Genomic DNA, 22043 nt, shown 5'->3' with positions numbered 1-22043 from the left:
TGGCGGGGGTGAGTGAGTCAAACGAGACTTGCTGAGACCAGTTATGAGTCTTCTCTTGGAGATGGAGCATAATATGGCTCCATAACCAAATGAAAGTAGGATCATTGACAAAAATGAAGGGGGAAATGGCTGCTAGGTGGGGAACCAATACATTAATGTCTCCAGTAGGGAGACATTTTGTTTAGTGGAGTTCAGTTGCAGAATATGTTAATTGGACACTAATACATAAAACACATGCAATTTAACAACCAAATGATCAGGGTGGAAACAAAATGATGAGCCATTATAATTTAATTCAGCCCTATGTATTAGCATTGAAACCAAGCCTAAAAATGACACAAGTTTAACACAAGTTTAAAGAGGAATGTTAAACTCACGAGAGGTTGTTGGCAGTGGTACCTGGAGAAGATAAAGCCCTGAGCTAGCCATTACATCTTGTTAACTGGGTAAAAGCTGGAAGGTATTTATGAACCTTGACTTCGAAAACTCTTTTAAAGTAACAGTCATGTCCAACTCTTTGGGACCCCATGGACTGTATAGCCTGCCAGGCTCTTCTGCCCATGGAATTTTCCAGGCAAGAATACTGGAGTGGGTAGCCATTCCCTTCTCCAGGAGATCTTCCCAACCAAGGGATCGAACCCATGTCTCCTGCATTGCAGGCAGATTCTTTACCATCCGAGCCACCAGGGAAGCCCAAAATAATAATAAATGTTAAACCAAACAAAAGTAAAAATGCGTCCTGTCAGACAGTCTTTTTCTGAAGCTAGTTACAGTGAAATCATTCTGGTTAGTTTTTTGCAAGGAGTTTTCAAACATATTAATTTTAAAATAATGTGAAATGTGATTTTCCTGGCTATGTTTACTTAGTTGTTTACTTTGGGAAGTGGTATTAGTTGTCTGTGGTTTCAGGGAAGTTATATTTATTAAGAGTTTGTTGTAGAAAATTATTTATCTAAAGTTGTGACATAGTCAACTGTACCTAACCTGTGACATAGTCACCTGACATAATCACCAATTCAGTGTTAGGACATCACTGACTTTATAACTTTACTAGTTTAGAAGTAACTTGACCTCATTGATTAGTCAGAAGGTACTAAGAATCCTGTTTTGATTTTCTTCCCATGGACCTGTTTATAATGAATTTGGTAGCACTAATAGACATTTCAAATAAATAACACAAGTATGAGTCTTTTCACTTCCTTCCTTGTGAATATTCATAATCAACAGCTGTTTAGGCCAATCAGACCTTGAGCAAATTCAGCCACTCACACAAAACCAGATATCAGAAATGGAGAACCATATCGTAATTGTTAATGTAATATTTAAAACCACTTAGATTTATGGAAAAAGCTTATATTTCTGATTAGTGACTAGTAAAATAATAAGGTGAATCTCACCATAGAAAATGTAATGAAGTAGGAAAAAAATGAAATGGGTAGAAAATTTTAGTTTATGTGTAAAAGAAAATCTTTGGAAAACGCAGTTTGCTTCATATATAACTTTTGTGTGTGTGTAGCCAATATGAGCTCTTCTAAGCCAAACATTACAACTTTTTAAGCTAGAAATGAAAAAGCCACTGAAAATGAAAAGCCTACAGGATTTAGTTTCTACTAAGGTAAATGTTTATAACTATAACCATTAATCAAAAAACTCTCAGGGGATCCTCAATAATTTATTTAAAAGAATAAAGTGATCTAGAGTCCCCAAAATGAGAAAATGGGCCCGTTTCTTGGTACAGTCTCACAAGAGACCATCATAAAATTTCAGTTCTCTAACTCCCTGGCTGGGCTGCTTTTCGGTTCTTCTAGCTCAAGAAACTGGTTTTCAGTGACCAGAACTCTCACCAATGTTTCTTGTAGACACAGGGTTTTTGGCTGTTACTAATTTTTACTTTCATGTCCCCATTTTTCTTCGTTCTTTTTTCCTTCAGTTTTTAAAAACTCTTTTCTTCATTTTCATCTTTACTTTTTTCTTTTTCTCATGTTTTTTCCTTTTTAAAACTTTGTTTTCTCTTATTTAGATTTGTCAGTATTTGGTTTTGTTTATTGGCACGTCTGGCATTATGTTTTGGTTCCATTATAAAGATCAGTTCGTCAGAGGATGTCGGGAAGTGATTTTCTTTTGAGGTGATTTGGGTCAAGTTCCTGACCAGCTTTCCTCAATTTTAAGTTGACCTTGAGACACCCTGACTCCCAGGTCAGCAGTAAGTCCAACACGCTCCTGGCCTCTCAGACATCTCTGTTGAGGATGACCTCCATATTGACAACCATTAACAGTCAAGACCATCACCATGGGCAACATGACCGAGCTAAAGCTGGCTCAGTACATCCTGACTTAGGAAAGAGGCAGTCATGAAGATCATTGACAAGACTTAGACAAACTCCTCCGGACTCCAGAGACGGTCCCTTGAGTGAGAACCATGAAAGACTTGAGTCCTCCCCAAACAGTTATTTGTAGCGATCCATTCTGCCTTCCTTGAGGAATTACTCAATGGAAGAGACATATTTGAGGACCTGGTGGCTCATGGAAATCCATAAGAAAAAGAGGTTCTGGCAAATTCCATCGGTGATACACTGTCACCAGAAGTGCATTGCTCATAGAGTTAAAGGCAGAGCGCCTGCTTTTGGGTGCTGATATGAAGAAAACTTTGAAGACTATGGCTTTGGCGTTACATTCACCTTTGGCAACAAACTAGATATCTTCACTGGCTGTCCCCCTTTAGGCTACCCTGGAACTCTTCCAAGTCCAAATAAGATAGACCCACAGTAGACGTGTGGAATCTGAGAATCATCCTATATACACTGGTCTGCAAACCCCTTACCTGTTGATGGACTCCTGCCTTCAAGGAGCTGCAGGAATCAGTACTTAATGGAATAGACCATATGCCCTTTCACATGTCCAGGAAATGTGAACTGCTCAAGAAATTTCTCATTCTCAATCCCAGCAAGAAAGGCACTTTAGAGCTCATCAGGAAAGATCCGTGGATAAACAGAGGTCGTGAAGATGAACCAAACCTTGCATGGAGCCACTCTCTTGACTCCCAGGAACCCTGATGGTGGCGTCCAGCGTGACAAAAGGCAGGAAGTCCAAGGCTCACTGATGGCTGGAAGCACAACCAAGTGATGGCCATCTCTCTGCTTCTGAGGTACAAGAGAGCCGAGCAGGAGGGCCACATCATCGCCCCGAAACCCCAGACTTTGGTGGATCTAATCAACAGCAGCCCACCCAGGATCCACCCAAAGTTTCTGCTAACACACAGCAGTGAGGTGTCAGCAAGCTGGCAGCCCCTTCCACTAATTCCCATTCTAACAATACTCAGAGGGACAACACAGAACATAAGCCACCTGAGGAGGACCAAGTGTAGGGCAGAAGGGCAGTGGCAAAGCCAAGGAGGGGAAGAGACCACCTAGCCTCCAGCACAAATCAACGCAGGAATTGCCTGCTTTGGGAGTGAGCAAGCCCCGGCCAGGCCTCTATGCAAAGGGGCAAAGCCAGCCTAACCCTGTCAAGGTCAAGGGCTCTAAGGGCTCTGCACCCTTCCAACACCCCAGTCTCCCTGACAAAGCCACGCCTGCATAGAGATCCCCGCATTATGGCTCACCAAGGCCTCAGGGCCATGCCCCATTGGGAAGCTGGGCTGTGTCCCCAGCCCAGACTCCCAAGGGTGTCCTTTTCTTCCACCCACCCATCAGAAGTAGTGGCAGAGCCACAGAAGGAACCTGCGTCCTCCAGGGTGTGTCCAAAGGAAGCTCCATCCATTGAGGCGACCTCTGAAGGATAAGCCACCCCAGCCTTCCTTCCGAAGGACCAGCAAGGGCTTCTTCACCAGGTTCAAGTTCAAGTTCATACTGAAATTTCTGTGTTTCCGCTTTGTCAGAAGACATCTTGAAAGTGTGAGGCGGATGGGAGACAGTTCCCCCTCATGGAGTGGGAGCACAGGCGGTGAGAAAGAAAAACCGTGGGAAGGCCAGGTGGTGCTCACGACGCTTGAAGACCGCGAACCTCATGGAGCCCAGCGAGAAGGTGCAGGGCTTCAGCCAGGTGCTGGAAGCAAAGGGCGTCAGCGCGAACTGCGCCGGAGGCCTGCGCTGCTGTGAATGCCTGGCGCCGGGGCCAAGAGGACGGGGGTCCAAACGGTCACGCCCGCCTCTCAACGTAGCTTCTTTTCCGTGGCAAGCTGCGCTTCTGCGGATTTGGAAAGCATTGTGTCCACTCGCCCCGCTAAAAAAAAAACCTTGCATCTTCTACCTTCAAAAAGTGGCCAGTAGCCTCCAGGGAGACAAGAGGTGGGGCAATCCTTGCCCCCGCAGCTGACTGTTTGCGTCCGGGCCGCCGGGCCGCGCATCTCTGCGGCGTTGGCTCTGCGTTCGTGCTTGTGGGGGAGGGGAGCCAGGGTTGGTAACGTATCAGAACTCCTAACGGGTGCTTCCGGGGAAAATCTCTTGGGCGAATTTTACTGAGCAGGCCTGACTAGTATTAAGCGACCACTGTGAAAAGAGTTTGGGGTTGATCATAAGAGAGCTGGGATGAAACTGAAATGTGCGTGCAGCAGGCGCTCAGATGCTGTTTGGGCTATAGGAGCTCATTCTGGCTGCAGGTTAGAGACTCGATGGATAAGCGGCCAGGTTCTCTTTGTGTTTTGAAAGTGGCCTCTTACTGCAAGGACAGTGAGGGAGACAGCAAGAACAGGGTCAGCTCAACTCATTGATGGCTGAGCAACCTCTCGTTTGTAAATTTTTCCCCCATTCTACTTTATTTCTTCCGGAAGACAAAAACAAGAGGATGCTTCCCCAGCTTGTTGTATGTGCTAGAATTCCCATGCAATGACAAGAGAAATTCAAGAATCTTCTATGGAACTCGACTCATGGATGTTAAAATTTATATAGAAGAGCAAGGTGCCAAGGACAGGCCTTCCTGAAGAAGAACAAAATTGGGAGGCTTTAATAATTAAGACAATGTGATGTAGGTGGGGGGATAAACAAATGCAGAGCCCAAGAAACTATCAATATGTTAAGTCTCATGATTTCTCTTAAACCCACCCTAGTCAGGCTTGCCCCCCAACCCCACCCTCACGACTGCATTAAAACTTCCTATCAGGTCATCAGTGATCTGGACAATGACCTAAATCCAATTACTAATTCTCAGTCTTCATCTAACCTAACATACTTTGGACATGAACTTGGGCAAACTCCAGGAGATGGTGAAGGACTGGGAAGCCTGGCATGCTGCAGTCCATGCTGTTGCAAAGGGTTGGACTTGACTTGGCGACTGAACAACAACAACAACAAAACATACTTTCTCACTCATGATGCTTCCTCAACTCTGCATTCTCTTGGTTTTTCTCTCACCTCAGTGATCACTTCTCTGTCTCCTTCGTGCTCTTCCCCCCAAACATTTAGTGTTGAAATTTCCCATGGCTCACTCTTCAGTTCTGTTTCCATCTCTCCTCCATACACACTGAGTTTCTAGGGCCATCCAAGTTTCAGAAATTGAACCCCTGAGTCTCAGATCTATACACCCAGCCCAGTCGAGACTTGAATATCTAACTGCCCATTTCACATTTCCACTTGGATGTCTGATATCTCAAATGCAGCATGTCCACGGTGGAACTTCTGATGTTTGTTGCTGTTTTTCAGCTTCTAAGTCATGTCTGACTGTTTGCAACCCCATGGACTGCAGCATGCCAAGCCTCTCTGTCCCTCACTATCTCCCGGAGTTTGCCCAAGTTCATGTCTGCTGAACCCAGTGATGCTATCCAACCATCTCATCCTCTGCCACCCTCTTTTCCTATTGCCTTCAATCTTTCCCAGCATCAGGGTCTTTTCCAATGAGTCAGCTCTTTGCATCAGGTGGGGAAAGTATTGGAGCTTCAGCTTTAGCAACAGTCCTTTCAATGAATATTCAGAGTTGATTCTCTTTAGGATTTGACTGGTTTGATCTTGCTGTACAAGGGACTCTCTGATCTTTGCCACCCCATCAGGCCAACTCCACCTATAGTTCTTCCAGTTACTCAAGGCAAACATCTCACAACTGTCCTGACTCCTCTCTTTCTTTCATACCGATACAGAATCTATCAGGGTCTCCTATTGACTTTACCTTCAAAATAAATGCAGAATCTGAACATCTCACTGCCTCCACTGCTGCCACCTGAGTTGGAGACACCCATAAGTTCTCTCCTGGATTATTATTACAATAAGACTCTTGCTTCCAATGTTGTTCTTTGTAGTCATAGTAACAGAAGAGAGTCTTAAAAAAAAAAAAAAGATAAAGTAAGTCAGATCATGTCAGTCCTCACTGAGAACCCTTCGGTGGTTCTGTTTGACTCCCCCTTGAAGCCAAATGCTTTCAGGCAAGGTGTTATGTGATTGGGTCCCCATCTCCTATCCTCTGACCTCTTCTTTTGCTCCTCTGCGCCAGCCCCATTGGCACATCACACCTGCCAGGAAGCTCATTTCTGAGTGCCTTTGTACTGGATGCTGTTTTTGCAAGGGAATCTCTTCCCCAGGGATCTTCCAGGCCAGCTCCCTCACCTCCTTCAACTTTTACTCAAATGTTATCTTCCCATGAGGCCCATCCTGATGACATGTTTATAACTGCAAGTCACCTCCCCACTCCATATGCACAAGATTCTCCATCTCTTTGCTCTGCTCTTTTTGAAAACTGCACCTATCAGGGCCTTCCCTGGCAGTCCAGTGTTTGGGACTTCACATCCCAATGCAGGCGGCGCAGTTTCGACCCTTGGTCAGGGAGCTAAGATACCACATGCCTCATGGCTAAAAACCCAGAAAAACATAAGACAGAAGCAATATTGTAACAAATTGAATAAAGATTTTATTTTTTAATATTTATTCTTATTTTTGGCTGTGCTGGGTCTTCACTGCTGCATGAGAGCTTTAGTTGTGGTGAGCAGGGGCTACTCTTGGTTGCAGTGCACAGGTTGCTCATTGCAGTGGCGTCTCTTGTTTCAGCGCACCGGCCCGAGGCACTTAGGTTTCAGAAGTCGCAGCTCACGGGTTCTAAAGTGCAGGCTCGGTAGTGGTGGTGCATGGGCTTAATTACTCTGCAGCACGTGGGATCTAGTTCCTGGACTAGGGCATACCTGTGTCCCCTGCATGGGCAGGCGGATTCTTAACCACTGGACCACTAAGGAAGCCCAATGAAGACTTAAAAAATGTTCCAAATCAAAAAAATCTTTACAAAAGAAAATAGCACCTATCACCTAACATCTTTCAATAGATTGTATAATTTGCTTTTTGTATATGTTTATTATCTGTCATCCCCTGCCAAAATGTAACACAAGGATAGGGATTCTTGTTTGTTTTGCTGACTGATGTTTCTCAAAAGCCTAGAAGGGTGCCTGGCTCATTTGGCACTCAATAACTGTTGGATTAGATGAATGAAAGTGTGAGTGAATAAGGAGGATAGGATGGAACGGAACCAGGAGAGTCACAGAGGTAAAGAGGAATGTTCTATTTCTTAAATTGGTGGTATGCTCATAAATGCGCCCTTTATTTTTAAAAATACTTATGTATGTATGCATACTGGTTTATAATCAATATTTAATAATAGTAAAAATAAAAATCTTTATTATCCAGCTTGACTGACTCCCTAAAGTTTCCACAAAACTGAGTTTTCATTGTACCTAGTATATGATGATCACTGAACAGAGGACATTGATGTTTCTGTTGTTTCTTTTTGCTCCTTGAGACAGGCCAGTCATGGCTCTGGCAACCAGTAGGAGGATGGCAACTCAAGAGAAGAACATGCTTTGGAAAGAGTGCTTAAAATAACATTCTAGACTTAGAGAATAAAATGGAGCACAGTGTATCGTCCCTCTCTTTTCCTCCTGATTTTTTTATAATGACTATAATATCAAAATGTCTCAACTGCAGATACACACCCATACTGGAGCTCACTGCTCCCAGCTGACACACACTGATAAACAGGACTTTCTCCAGTAGACAGAGCACTTGCTCTTCTTCAGCTGCTATTTCCATTGTGCCTTTTAGTGTGCTTCTCATCGCTGGGAAATTTTGAAAAAAATTCTGCCCAGTACAGAAAAAAGAATTTCTTTTTCTTTTTCTTTTTTTGACCATACCACATGGCTTGTGGAATCTTAGTTCCCCCACCAAGGGTCCAACCTGGCCTTCAGCAGTGAAAGCGCAGAGCCCTAACCACCGGACCACCAGGGAATTCCCCTTTCAGTATATTGTTCTAAAATTTGCTTTTTGTCCTTTATTTGGAAACTCATTGACTTCCCTATGAAAATAGTTTTGAGGAGAAAATAAAAAACCAAGGGATTTACATGAAGATGTAGCAAATAATTTTTAAGTGTAATCTTATGCAAAAACAAGGTAAAATATTTCTTATGCAAAAACACGATAAACCGTTTTAGGGCCTTGAACTCCTGTATGTTGTTACATTGTTAGACATTTCAAATCAATAGCTTTCTTAAAACAGAGTTTGCCCTTTCTTCCAATCACTTTGCTCCACGAAGACTTGTATGAAATGAACTCCTCAGATGACCAGAAAATGCAGTTCCAGTTCTTTGAAAATTTAATCAGACGTGAATTACAACCCCGTTCTGTGTCTGCAGACTTGGAGTGACACTGGGTTTGTTCCCCTGGCGAATGGGGTCATGTTGAAGAGTCCTGTGTGTGTGTGGTTTTTTTTTTTTTTACCCTAATTGAAATCCAGTTGGGATGATTGCAGAGCGTGTTCAGAATGTAAGTGGCTCTCCTTTTATAATGAGGAGAAGAGGCAAACTACCTCTTCATTCCTGGTGGGCTGTGCCTCAAGACGGGTCGGGAGACAGAGATACCAGATAAACGCTGTCTGCCACCCAAGCTCTTAGAATCATGCAGAGGACAGAGGTATATATGAAAAGGAATCCCAAGTGAGGTCAGTGCCCTGGAGAGACCTCTCAGGATTTCCTGCAAACAACCTCTAGAGAATGAATAGAGCGAGTCAGGGGCAGAGAGGAGCTCATTTAAATTCTCTTCCCTGCGCCTTGCCAGTTGCAACCTCTGGCAGCGCACAACTCTCTGCAGGGCTTAGGCTGGGAGAAGAGCGCGGCCCCGCGGGCCCGGACGGTGTCACTCACCGCCCAGCCCCGCCCTCGCGGGCCAGCGACCAATGGGCATAGGCCGGGCCCGGGAGCGCGACCAATGGGAGCCGGCGGGCGGAGGCACGCTGCCCTTTAAGGAGTCGCTGGGCGCCGGGTCCCGGGAACCCGGCGCTTAGAGACAGGCACCGTCCAGGTTTAGCCGCCTTGTCCCTGCAGGTGAGCTGGGTGTGCGCGCGCTGCTGCGGGCGGGGAGGAGCGTACGTCCCGGAGAAAAGCGCTCGAGTGGGGCGTGGGGCCGGCGTGACGCCCCGCCGGGGTCGCGGCGCATCTCTGACCCGGCACTTCGGGCCGCTGCTGCCAGTCCTCTTTGTCCCCGGTAGCTGTCCGCGGGGACCCCCGAGACACGCCCACCCCATCGCCAGCGCCCCCTTATTGCGCGTAATCCGCACCGGTGCATTCTGTTGACGGCGTGCCGGGCTCCCTATGGCAACTCTTGTGAACCCCGGGGACTGGTTAGACGCAAACCAGGCACCCGCCGCGGGAGGGCGGGCGCCAGGCTGCTCCCAGCGGACCCGGCGGGTCCTGCCCAGCCATCTCTTCCCATCCTGGAGAGGGAGGTGTGGGCGGCCTCCCCTTGCTCCTTGGCACGCCTAGGGGCTCTTCCAAGCTAGTGCAGAGATCTGGAAAACCACGATCTTAAATATACTGTTCTTGTGGTCTTTGGAGGGAAAAAAAAGTTTATGTTCAGGGTGGAAATTTGGGGGAAAGGGAAGAAATGTAAAGTAAAAAAGAAAAAAGGGAAAGTGTTAGTTTCTCAGTCCTGTCCGGCTCTTTGTGACCCCGTGGACTGTAACCCGCCGGGCTCTTCTGTCCATGGAATTCTCCAGGCAAGAATACTGGAGTGGGTAGCCATTCTTTTCTCAAGGGGACCTTCCCAACCCAGATATGAAACCAGGCGGATTCTTTACCAGGGAAGCCCATAATATAAAGTAGAATATCAGACATTCCTTCACCCAAGTGATAACCACATTAGCACTAGGTTACTTTCTCAAGTGTTCGAGAAACATCTATGTGATATGTGAATGTATATGTTTATACACACACTTTGCTTTTTATATAATTTTGCTCTCTCGCTCTCTCTCTGTTTTAATTTGTACTATGAGCTTTCTGTCACCACTAACTATTCTTTAAAAATTTTAAATGTTTGCATTGGGTACATGGCAGGATGCACCCCATGTGACCGTGGTACTCCAGGGTCACTGCTACACTAGGGGCGGGGTCGGGGGGCCTTGCGAAAACAGGAACGGGAGAGGGTGTGAGGAGAGGTTTTAAGGCAGTTGTTTTGAAGACCCGTTAGGCACAGGCGCGGGGGAAATCCAGCAGGTCAGCTTTCAGCCAGGGTGCTGAGTACGGGCTCCAGCAGAGTGAGCTCAGCAGGCGTTGAAATTCCTCACCCAAAGCCGCGAGCCCAGCTCTGCAGCAGCACAGGAACATTATCCAACTTTCCCTTTGGCCCAGAGTGCTTGGAATTAAGTGTAAATGACTGTACCTTTAAGTCCCTGTTTCTGGGATTTCCCTGGTGGTCCAGTGGTTAAGACTGTGTGCTTCCACTGCAAGGGGTGTAGGTTCCATCCTTGGTCAGGGAACTAAGATCCTGCATGTGGTGAGGTGTGGCCAAAGATTAAAAGAAAAAAAAAAAAAATCTGTTTCTCACCTATTGCTGGGAGCCGTTATGGGAGGTCCCACCTGTGACGAGGTCATGAAGAAAATCAGGCAGGCAAGGCCGTCTGGGACCCCATCCATGACGAGGTCACGAGGAAAATACCTGACAGGCAAAGCCGTCTAGGATAAGGGACCCTCCAGGTTGGCCTCGGCCTCTACCCTACCCTATATCCTCCTCCCTTTTCTGCTGCTGTTCTTTTTTTTTTTTTTTTTAATTAATTAATTTATTTATTTTTTCAGTGGGTTTTGTCATACATTGACATGAATCAGCAATAGATTTACACGTATTCCCCATCCCGATCCCCCCTCCCCCCTCCCTCTCCACCCGATTCCTCTGGGTCTTCCCAGTGCACCAGGCCCGAGCACTTGTCTCATGCATCCCCCCTGGGCTAGTGACCTGTTTCACCATAGATAATATACATGCTGTTCTTTCGCAACATCCCACCCTCACCTTCTCCCACAGAGTTCAAAAGTCTGTTCTGTACTTCTGTGTCTCTTTTTCTGTTTTGCATAAAGGGTTGTCGTTACCATCTTTCTAAATTCCATATATATGTGTTAGTATGCTGTAATGTTCTTTATCTTTCTGGCTTACTTCACTCTGTATAATGGGCTCCAGTTTCATCCATCTCATTAGAACTGGTTCAAATGAATTCTTTTTAACAGCTGAGTAATATTCCATGGTGTATATGTACCACAGCTTCCTTATGCATTCATCTGCTGATGGGCATCTAGGTTGCTTCCATGTCCTGGCTATTATAAACAGTGCTGCGATGAACATTGGGATGCACGTGTTTCACAATTTGTATGGAAATACAAAAAACCTCGAATAGCCAAAGTAATCTTGAGAAAGAAGAATGGAACTGGAGGAATCAACCTGCCTGACTTCAGACTATACTACAAAGCCACAGTCATCAAGACGTATGGTACTGGCACAAAGACAGAAATATAGATCAATGGAACAGAATAGAAAGCCCAGAGATAAATCCACAAACTTATGGACACCTTATCTTTGACAAAGGAGGCAAGGATATACAATGGAAAAAAGACAACCTCTTTAACAAGTGGTGCTGGGAAAGCTGGTCAACCACTTGTAAAAGAATGAAACTAGAACACTTTCTAACACCATACACAAAAATAAACTCAAAATGGATTAAAGATCTAAATGTAAGACCAGAAACTATAAAACTCCTAGAGGAGAACATAGGCAAAACACCTTCTGACATAAACCACAGCAAGATCCTCTATGACCCACCTCCCAGAATATTGGAAATAAAAGCAAAACTAAACAAATGGGACCTAATGAAACTTAAAAGCTTTTGCTGCTGTTCTTGTTTGCCCTGCTGCAGATTCTTGTGTTGCCTGCCGAGAGCTCTCCTGCTCCTCTTTCACTGAATAAAGACCAACTTAAAACCCTAATTAATAAATCTCCTGGACGCTGGTACGCTATGAAGGGGCCAGGGATGAAGGAAATGCTTCACTTCAAACATTTTGCTGGCATTCTGGCTTGTTTGATAAATGTGTGATCTCATTGCACAAAATGCTCTTGATTGTTCTAAACATCCTAAGCACAGTACACTAACAAAAGAAACTATTAAGCATAGGCCCCTTCACAGGGTGAGAAAAGCTCCACAAATATGATAGCCACAAATGTGCCTAATAGAAAATACTTTAGAGAGAGATTAGCTGGCAACTTCTTGCAGGTAGTTAACTTTTAGACTGAGAGCCTGTTTTGTGCCATGTCTGCTGTTTCTGCAGTCCTTCGCATTTCTGTTCTGTAAAAATGTAATCCTATCTAGTTCCCATAGAGATGACACTTATTAGAAAGAAAATAGATTAATTATAAGAAAAACAGGGTCGGCTACTGAAGTTGCTTAAGTCACACCAGGTGCAAGCCATAAAATGTTAGCAGGCCTGAAGGCCAAATGATAACAAAGACTCTTGTGAACGAAAAAGTATGTGGGTGACATCCAGTTTCTGTTGAAGGTCAAGTTGCTGTAATGTTTTGAGATGACCTGTGTGTAAACAATATGCACTTCCCCCCAAAAGATGTTGTTAAGGGTATAAAGGGGCCCTGCGAAAATAAACTTTAGACTTAGCCCCGAGCTTTGTCTCACTCTCTCTCTCATTCGCCGACGCCGTTCATCCTGAGGGTTCCCCTGGATCTTGCTGGGGCTAGACCCTGGCAACCTATGATAATTTCAGACCCTCCTAATATCTACTCACTTTTCATTCATGTGTTCAACAAGGAGGTACAGGGCTCAGATGGGCTCCTCCCACCTGCCAGCACTCTGTAAGGCAAGGCTGTTGCTACTGAGATGAATGTTTGTGCCTATCCTCTGTTCTGGATACTTGGGGGGAACAAATACCTTCCCACCAGCCTTGTGCTGAGCCCTAATAAATACTGTTAGGTCTGCCTGGAACCCGCTTCCCTGTCACTGTCCATCCGCTAGGTACTGACCCCACCCCAGGCTCAACTAAGCATCATCTTCTCTGAGAAGGTGCCTTCCACCCTCACAACTGTTCCCTTCTCTGTGGTCCCAGGACACCTACTGCTCCTCTGCTTGAGCAAGTATCACATGATCACTGTGACCCACTCATCTCCCACAGGATGCTGAGCTTTGTGAAAGCTGGCTGCCCTGTTCATCCCTGTCTGCTCTCCCAAGGCCTGGCCCCTCAGAGGTGTTCAATACATATTGAATCAATAGTGTGATACAAGTGGTGAGCTCTGGGCTGGCAGAGTCAACAGAATGAAGTCAAGAATATTTACGGTCTTATTCTTGTTTCATCCTCATGCTTCCCGGCTAAGGTTGATGCCTTTTTTTTTTTATTTTTAGCTGAAGCCAAATCTCATGGGAGCTCCATTGCTTACACAGAGTCCCAGGGCAGTGTGTCTCCAAGCTAGAATTAAAACCCAGGATCCTGACATGAGCCCAATGTTTTTCCCGCCACGGCTCATCGTAGCTGGGCTGGGAGAAGGCACACTGAAACTGCCACGTAAAACACGAGTGCATGACGTTGGGGTGCCAGGGAAGGGCATGCTGGAGAGAAAGACTGACACTGGGCCCTGCTCTGGAATGGGTTTTTCTCCTCTGCCTGGGGAGAGAGTAGAGAGGGGACCTCTGAAATTGCCTGGGAAATGGTCAAGGGCTCCACTTTTGGATAGAGAGGGTCCAAGACTTTCATGAGCTTGTTAGATGGTTCCATACCCCTCAAAACATGAAGCACAGTCTTCCAAAAACTCCTTCCTGGAAGGCAGGGACTTAGCAGGTTTCTGAGAAGCCTTAGAATTCGTATCAAGGCTTAGCTTGCCAAAAGGACTTGAGTTGCTGTCATTGGAAGATGGCACGAGACTTCACAGCAAATAGAACACCTGAGATGCCTGCCAACCCTGAAGGGAAGGATCCCTATACCTCCTGGACAGTCTTGCCCTGTCCTGCCCTTAGGAAGCTGAGGGAAGTAATGTAGCATTTTAACTTTGCCCTTGTTATAGACACAATATGTGCATGCACATTATGGGAAATTTGGAGAGTATAGATGGTATTTAAAAAAAAAAACAAACAGGAAACTTACCAATAGAGGCCATTAGTATTGACACATTTTAGTATATTTGGATGTCTCTTCAAGATACTGATTTCATTTCCTTTGGATAAATACTCCAAAGTGGGATTGTGAGATCACATGGTAGTTCTTTTTTAAATTTTTGAAGAAGCTTCATACTGTTTTCCACAGTGGCTGCACCAATTTACATTCCCACCAACAGTGTATGGGGTGCCCTTTTCGCCAAATCCTCATCAACACTGGTTATTTCTTGCCTTTTTGATCATAGCCATTCTTACAGATATGAGGAGATATGTCATTGTTGTTTTGATTTGCATTTTCCTGATGCTTAATGATGTGGAACATTGTTTCAGATCACTATGTATCTTCTGTGGAAAAATCTCCTGACTCTTTTTAAATCAGATTGTTTTGTTTTGCTTTTTTTTTTTTTTTTGCTGTTCAGTCATACGAGTTCTGTATGTATTTTGGATATTAGCCCCTTATCAGATAAACAGTTTGCAAATATTTTGTCCCATTCAGTAGGTTGCCTTTTCATTTTGTTGATGTTTCCTTTGCTGTGCAGAAGTTTTTTGTTTGCTATAGTGTCCTGTGTTTATTTTTGTTTTAACTAGTTTTACTTTTGGTGTCATATCCAAAAATCATTGCTAAGAATGATGTCAAGGAACTTACTTTCTATCTCTTTTTCTAGTTGTTTACAGTTTTAAATCTTATGTTCAAATCTTTCATTCGAGTTGATTTTTGTATGTGGTGTAAGATGGGGTCCAGTCTCATTTTTTTGCTCGTGTATTCAGTTTTCCCAGAATTGTTGACTGAAGACACTGTCCTTTCTGCAGTGTATATTCTTGGCTCCTTTGTCATAAATGAATTGACCATATATGCATGGGTTTATTTCTGGGCTCTTGACTCTGTTCCATGGATCTTTGTGTCCGTTTTTATGTCGGTACCATACTGTTTTGCTTACCATAGCTTGTAATATCATTTGAAATAAGGAATTGTGATGCCGCCAGCTTTGTTCTTCTTTCTCAAGATTGCTTTCGCTTTTATGGTTCTATACACATTTTGGGATTGCTTTTTCTCTTTCGGTGAAAAATGCCATTGGAATTTTGATAATGAAGTGCATTGAATTTGTTGATGACTTTGGGTAAGATGAACATTTTACTATTAATGTTTTCTATTTAAGAACAGGGACTATCTTTCCATTTATTTATGTATTCTTCAGTTTTTAAACATTTAGATAAACATTTTAAATATTAAGAATTTTATTTTGTTCTCTGTATCAAATATGTAGGTGCATTGTCCGTGTAACAGGTAAGGACCAAAGGAAGTATCCACAAATTAAAATAAGGATAATCCTGGTGGAACCAGAGCAGTAATAGTTCATTTCTGATTGAAAGCTTCCTGTCCTCTTTAAGTTCTCCTGAAGCAGATAAACCTGCCTAAAGTTAGCAAATGCACTTTTTGTTTTAGGCTGATTTTGACAAGGCGGCCAAAGACGTGAAGAAGCTGAAAACCAGGCCAGATGATGAGGAACTAAAAGAGATCTATGGACTGTACAAACAGTCTGTAACTGGAGACATAGATATTGGTATTGTGCTGTCATATTAAAAAATAACAGTACACTTCGTTGAACAGTATAGAAGCATAGAATAACAAGTAACTCTGTGAATGTATCTTTCCTTCTTTTGGCAGAGTGTCCAGCACTGTTAGATCTAAAAGGAAAGGCTAAGTGGGAAGCCTGGAACCTTCAAAAAGGTAGTTTTTAAGTGTTACACGAACCTTCTTAATTTCCAACTACATCGGTCGGTGAGTCAACCTGTTTGTATCTTTCTAGGATTATCAAAGGAAGATGCCATGAGTGCCTATATTTCTAAAGCAAGAGAGCTAATAGAAAAATACGGAATCTAGAATTCAGCCCGTGAGAGAATTTTCCTTTTGAAGCCTTCATAATGGTATCGTGACCTAATACTTAGGGGAGAAATGCACTGTAACTCTTGATGGATCATCAGTATTTTTGCTAGTAACATGACTTGTCATTCTGAATTAGAGGTATGCTGAAACTACATGTTTAATAAAATTTTACTTGCTAAAACCAGGCAATTTTAAAGAGTTATTTTTAAAGTGTTGCTCTTGTAGTCTGTATACAAAAACATTAGTTTTTAGTGTAGTGTGTGTGTGTACACAAAAAGCTTGTTCTTTTGGCTTCTCTGTTTTTTCTGCAGTGAAGTGGTCTTACTGGTATAATCAGCACAGTTTATTAAGAACTAATCACAAGGGTCAATTCATTTCTCTGTGTAGCTTTGGGATTCACACCAATGCAGAGCCTCGGCAATACAGACACATCTGGCTCCAGGCTCCCTTCAGTGACTGATTTATAGGTAACCCGAGGCAAGTTACTGAAGCTTTGGCTAAAGCGCATCTGTAGGGTAAGGGGAAAATGTCGATCTCAGAGGTTAAGAATTGAATGAGGTACCTGTATTTATCCTACCTTCATTTTAAAGTGTATACTGTATAAAAGATGAGAGCAAGCAACAAAATTTTTAAAAATAAACTTATGAGTCTATCTCAAGCTCTTCAAAGAAAGAGGAAAAGCTGTCATGGGCTATCAGCTATTCAAGTTTCTATGCTTAGGACAAATAAAAACATCAGGCTGAAATGTAGTAGCTGGTGATGACAGACTGTACAGTATGCCTCTAAAGTCCAGTTTTATCAGAGTGAAAATGAAGAATCTGGAATGTCTATTGGACCAGTTTGCAGTCTCACTTTGGTGTCCACAGGCTCTCTGAAAGAAGGTGGCCTCATTTTCAGAGTCCTAACATCCATTTGAGATTCTACAGGCTAGAAGTCTTCCCAGAGAGAGTGCCTCTGTCCCCTGCTGAAGGGTGTAGGTTTGGTGTTGTGTGAGCACTGGGAGAGATTGATTTCATGTGACTTAAGAAAAAAATTTTTGGATTGACTAGATGAGTTTTCAGGGAATTATGTTGGGTGAAAAAAAAAAGCCAGTCCCAAAAGGTTATATATTGTATGATCCTGTTTATGTAACATTCTTGAAATGGCAAAATTGCAAACCTTGAGGACTGAATAGTGATTGCCAAGGAGGAGGGGAATGAGGGAGGATGTTAAAAGGCCAGCAGGAGGGATCCAGTGGTGATGGGATGTTCTGTATCAATGTCATCCCCTGGTTGGGCAGTGACACTAGAATTTCGCATGATGTTGCAAAAATTTTGCATGATGTTGGGGAAGCTGGGGAGCTCTGTGTCATTTCTTAGAACCCCATGTGAATCTACAGTTCTCGCAAAATAAAAAGTTTAATGAAAAACAAATCTAGCTTGATTTCTAATCTGGAAAACTTGGGAAAGTTAAAGGTGATTCTCCTCTCTACTAAGTGTTGCCTAAAGACAGAAGTCTTCCACGATGAAGTTGACACCCTCTTCCAGTGGAGGGCTCAGAAACTCTTTGAGCTGTTCCTGCGTGGACCTCACCTCCACCCCAAAAGGCTGGCATCGGCCGCATCATGAGATTCCTATTTGTGGACTGTAGTAACTACAGGTTGTTCAAATGAATAATCACAAACCTAGATTCCTTTAGCACCAATCCTTCTAGAACAGAGCCCTGTATCCTACCCAAGAGTAAAGCACAGTTCAGTGCACACTAAACGGTGAACATAGTTTCTTGAGGTTACCTTTAACTCAAATGTATTACATGAATTTTAACTCAAAACCCTCCCCCCTGACAATGAATTTTATATTATTTTCACTTTGTTAAAAAGAAACAATGGGGACTTCCCTGGTGGTCCAGTAGCTAAAGCTCGGAGGTCCCAATGCAGGGGCCCAGGTTTGATCCCTGGTCAGGGAACTAGATCCCACATGCTGCAACTTAGAGTTCACATTCTGCAACTAAGACCCACTACAGCCAAGTAAATAAATATTAAAAAGAATGATATATTCTAAAAAGTCCCTCTTGTGTGTATTTCCCTTAATCTTACTCACTAAGACTCTCTATATACTATTTTTAAACCAACAAAAACACGACCCCATATTATGTGATCCCAAACACATCCGTGCTTTAGGAGGTGACATTTTAGCGTGTCAAGCTGTGTTAAGCTTTGGAAGCCGTAAGGAAGAGACACTGGTTGCATGCAGTAGGGGCTTTATTGTGAAGAACCAAGGGAGATAACAAATCAAGGTGCCAGTTAAACAGCCAGGATTCCAAGAGACAAACACGGTTTGGGCCTCGGCAGAGATGGCAGGACCCACGTAGCCCTGGGGATATGGTGCCTCTCTATCCCGGGCAGTAGGCATCTGTGAATCCTACCAGTGGTGGTCTGCCGTTGCTCTGACTCAGATCATTCTCCTACTTAATTTTTTCCCTTTTCTTTCCTGTATGTTTCCAACTGGTGTGCTTGCTTTCTCTGTCTGGTTCAGATGATCACACATGAAGCTGAGGCAGCCTGCTGGGTCTGGCATTTGTGCCTGGCCCTCTGTACACCGAGGACTAGACTCCGGACAGTCACCCTGAGTCCCAGTTGGTCATTGCCTGAACAGCAGCGGGAACACACACAGACAGCAAGCAGTCCAGGTCGGAGGAACCCCTTAGAAGAGAACCTAAGAGGGCTACGGGCATTCCGGGGACTTGCCAGGACAGGCAGCAATGATTATTCAGGGCTGTCTTATTTTAACATTTCCTCATTGATTGGGGCAACCCTATATTTCAAAAGATGAGATCAGGCTTTGGGCCCCAGTGTGTTAATGAAACAGTCATTTCATTTCAAGCACTTCCCCTGTCTGTGATTTTCACTGTCAGAATAACCGAAAGGAAGAAACGAATCATTGACCAAGCAGGAACTTCATTGACAAACCTTCCACAGATGAGACCCAAATGCGATTCTAATACAAAGAAGAAAGACCCTCCCGAAAGTATTCTTGACCCATTCATCTTGCATCCCCCAGATATGTAAATGCTCTGTGGGGAAATACATTTGTAGATAACACATCACCCTGACAGCAGCAAATTGATCATTTTCCAATCTCTGAAACAAACTCCTAAGCTACTCTGAAACACCGAAGAAGAGTATCACATGATCAATGGGACTGTTTTAAGACCAAGAAGGGGAGGTATCTGTCAAGAGGCAAGCGCTGATATCTCTAGAGACTTGGTTATGTATTTCTTGATGAAGCTTGTGTTGGAAGGTTCCAGAAGATAGAAGTGGTGTCCTGGAAGCACAAAACTTTCAAAATTTCCACTGGTTACATCTTTCCAGGCTGAAAAAACAGAATTGTATTTAATAACAAATGATGCCACCACCCGCAGATTTACTTCCAGGTGTTACTTTTCTAAGAGCTGACACTGGTGGTAGAGTTACTCCCATGGTTTCATGTTCTGTGCATCCTGAATTTCTAATTTCTCAGAGACCTCTCAGTATACAGTGGTATTACCTGCCTTCTCTCATTTTACACAGAACTGACATCTCTCCATTTACACTAGATAAAACTGGGACCAGTTTTCTACTCCATGCAACTGCCAGTTGAGAGGTTTTTTGTTGTTGTTTTTAACTAATACTTTTGTATTAGTTAAATACTAATACTAATACTTTTAACTAATACTTTTGTTTGGCGTTTGTGCCTGTACTGACCAGACCATTTTTATACAAGTGAATTTTTTTAAAAAGACACTTACTTGAAGTATGGCAATAGTTTAAGGATAAAAAAAGAAGCATGGATATTACACATCCCCTTGTAGTGTATGAAAAAAGGTGCATGGCTGGATTTATGTACTAGTACAGGACATTTTAAAAAAAATCAGATCTGTGCTGCAAGGCCTGCCAGCAACTCTGGCATGGAAATCATCAGAGATCTCAATAAAACACCTCAAGCCATCAAAATCATTTCACCTTCCATATCCGCTGGTATATCTTCAGATCCAGAAAAGCATGTTATGTCACAAGAAAGACGAGTCTTAGAGTGTGTGTTACAGCTGCAAATATAAAGATGCCGGTTTGTAACATTTCGTAATAGACACCCCCTAGAATCTTTTCCTATTAATAACCTCATTTAAATCAAACAAGTCCTCACTTCCTTCCCTTTTGCTGTTTACAGCAATACAAACATTTTATTTTATTTTATTTTTATCCATGGCACTTTTACGTGTCAGCACCTGAGAGTCACTGTGGTCCAGGTTATTTTCTAAGATCTTCTGGCTTCTGGAACAGCCAGGTGCAGGCAGGTGGCACCTGGGCACCCAGTCCAACTCAAAATGGGGCTGGTTATATAGTATCTTCAACTGTCATTCCCCTGAAATGGCCACCTCTCTATCCCCCAGGCCTCCGTTGTTCGGCAGAGGGTTGCTGTGCGCAGAACAGATGCAGATTTATGGACAGAGGGCCCCTGAGTTGATTCTGCCGATTCTCAGTTTCATCAAAACAGCAGGAAACCATTTGCTGAGAGCTGGTGCTGGGGCTGTGTTAGTCCCTTAGGGACACTTGGGTAAGCACAGCCCCTTTCCTCCTGCCACTTAGAGACTGGCTGGGGAGACAGACATTAATGAAGTCGCCAGACGATTGAACAGATTGAACAGATGGGTCACCAAGTTCAGGGTGATCTGTGAACACGTGACAAGTGGGGGTGGAGTGACATCAAGCAGGGACTCCCTGGAACATGGGGTTAGACTTGAGATCTGAGTAGATAGGAAAAACTCGGCAACGGGCAGAGATGGCAGGGAAAGAGGGGCCAGGTGAGCACAAACCAGGTGGCTTTTGTTCCATGAGTGAATGGAGAATTGGGACAAATTGCGGTAGAAGAAGCAAGCAAGAGGACTTCCCTGTGGTCCAGTGGTTAGGACTCTAAGCTTCCAATGCAAGGGGTGCAGGTTCAATCCCGGGTCAGGGAACTAGGATCCCACAGGCAACGTGGTGTGACCAAAAAACAATAATAAGCAAGCGAGGGCCACGTGTAGGTCTCCTGAAGGGATCTGGTCATCCTAAGAGTCAGGAAGCCACCAAGAGGATTTAGGGCAAGGCATATCATGACCAGACTTGACAGTCATCCCTTTTGGTACAATGTGTAGAACAGACTGAAGGGGACAAAGGGTTGTCTCTTTCAATAGTCCGGGCAAGAATTCCCACTTCTGCCTGGAATGTAGAAAACCAGGAGTGCCCCTCGCAGCCTAACAAGGAAAAATGCCTGACAAACTGCAAAACCATAAATTCTTGAACTCATCAGGAAGCTGAGTTTGCAAGGCAAACCAGATAGCGAACTCCAGGGAAGGCTGGGCCCCTCTAAGGAGAGGTGGGTCACACGGACTGTCTCATGTGGGCAGAGCACAGGATGAAGGGGTGTCTGCTGTCCATGTGGGTGAGAAGGAACCAGCTACAAATGCTCAAGTGCTGGGGACCAAGCGTGGGGTGATGTGTCAGAGGCAGTTCACACTGACTCACAGGCTCCTGTCCATGGCCCCCCACGAGGGGTTCACGAGAAAGAATAGGAACAGGCAGGAGGTCAGAAATAGCCCTCTCTGCTGGGCAGGTGGACAGCAGGAAATTGGATGCGACCATGAGATGGACACTAACCCCGCCCCCAGTCAAGTCCTCCCCTCCTACTAAGCAGAAATCTCAGTTGCTGGAGGAGGGGCATCAAACACCCCCTCCACGCCCCCCGCCCAGGGCACATGGGAAGATCCATGGATGTAGGGAATGGAAGCATTA

The 22043-nt window shown here is 44.2% G+C and overlaps 1 protein-coding gene and 1 pseudogene across 10 annotated transcripts in view; one reads left to right on the top strand and one right to left on the bottom strand.

The window, feature by feature from the left end:
• Positions 1-22043, bottom strand: part of LOC122681199 (ribonuclease P protein subunit p38) — a 68529-nt gene that overhangs the window by 10669 nt on the left and 35817 nt on the right. For 6 of the 10 annotated variants that reach the window (XM_043882979.1, XM_043882975.1, XM_043882977.1 and 3 more), the window contains 2 exons: positions 20235-20317; positions 18477-19605 (listed from right to left, as the gene is read on the bottom strand). The exons of 1 other annotated variant lie outside the window; for it this stretch is intronic. In XM_043882979.1, coding sequence (XP_043738914.1) covers positions 19466-19605; positions 20235-20317 — 223 coding nt within the window. In that variant the 3' untranslated portion in view covers positions 18477-19465. Of the gene's footprint in view, positions 1-18476; positions 19606-20234; positions 20318-22043 lie in introns of those variants that run through there. 3 more of the 10 variants (XM_043882982.1, XM_043882981.1, XM_043882980.1) reach the window with 2 other exon arrangements.
• Positions 15797-16439, top strand: LOC122681737 (annotated as a pseudogene).

Source organism: Cervus elaphus, chromosome 23, assembly GCF_910594005.1.
Source record: "Cervus elaphus chromosome 23, mCerEla1.1, whole genome shotgun sequence".
NCBI classification, from domain to species: Eukaryota; Metazoa; Chordata; class Mammalia; order Artiodactyla; family Cervidae; genus Cervus; species Cervus elaphus.
Note: the sequence above shows the minus strand (reverse complement) of the source record. Positions and strands in the feature narration are given on the sequence as shown.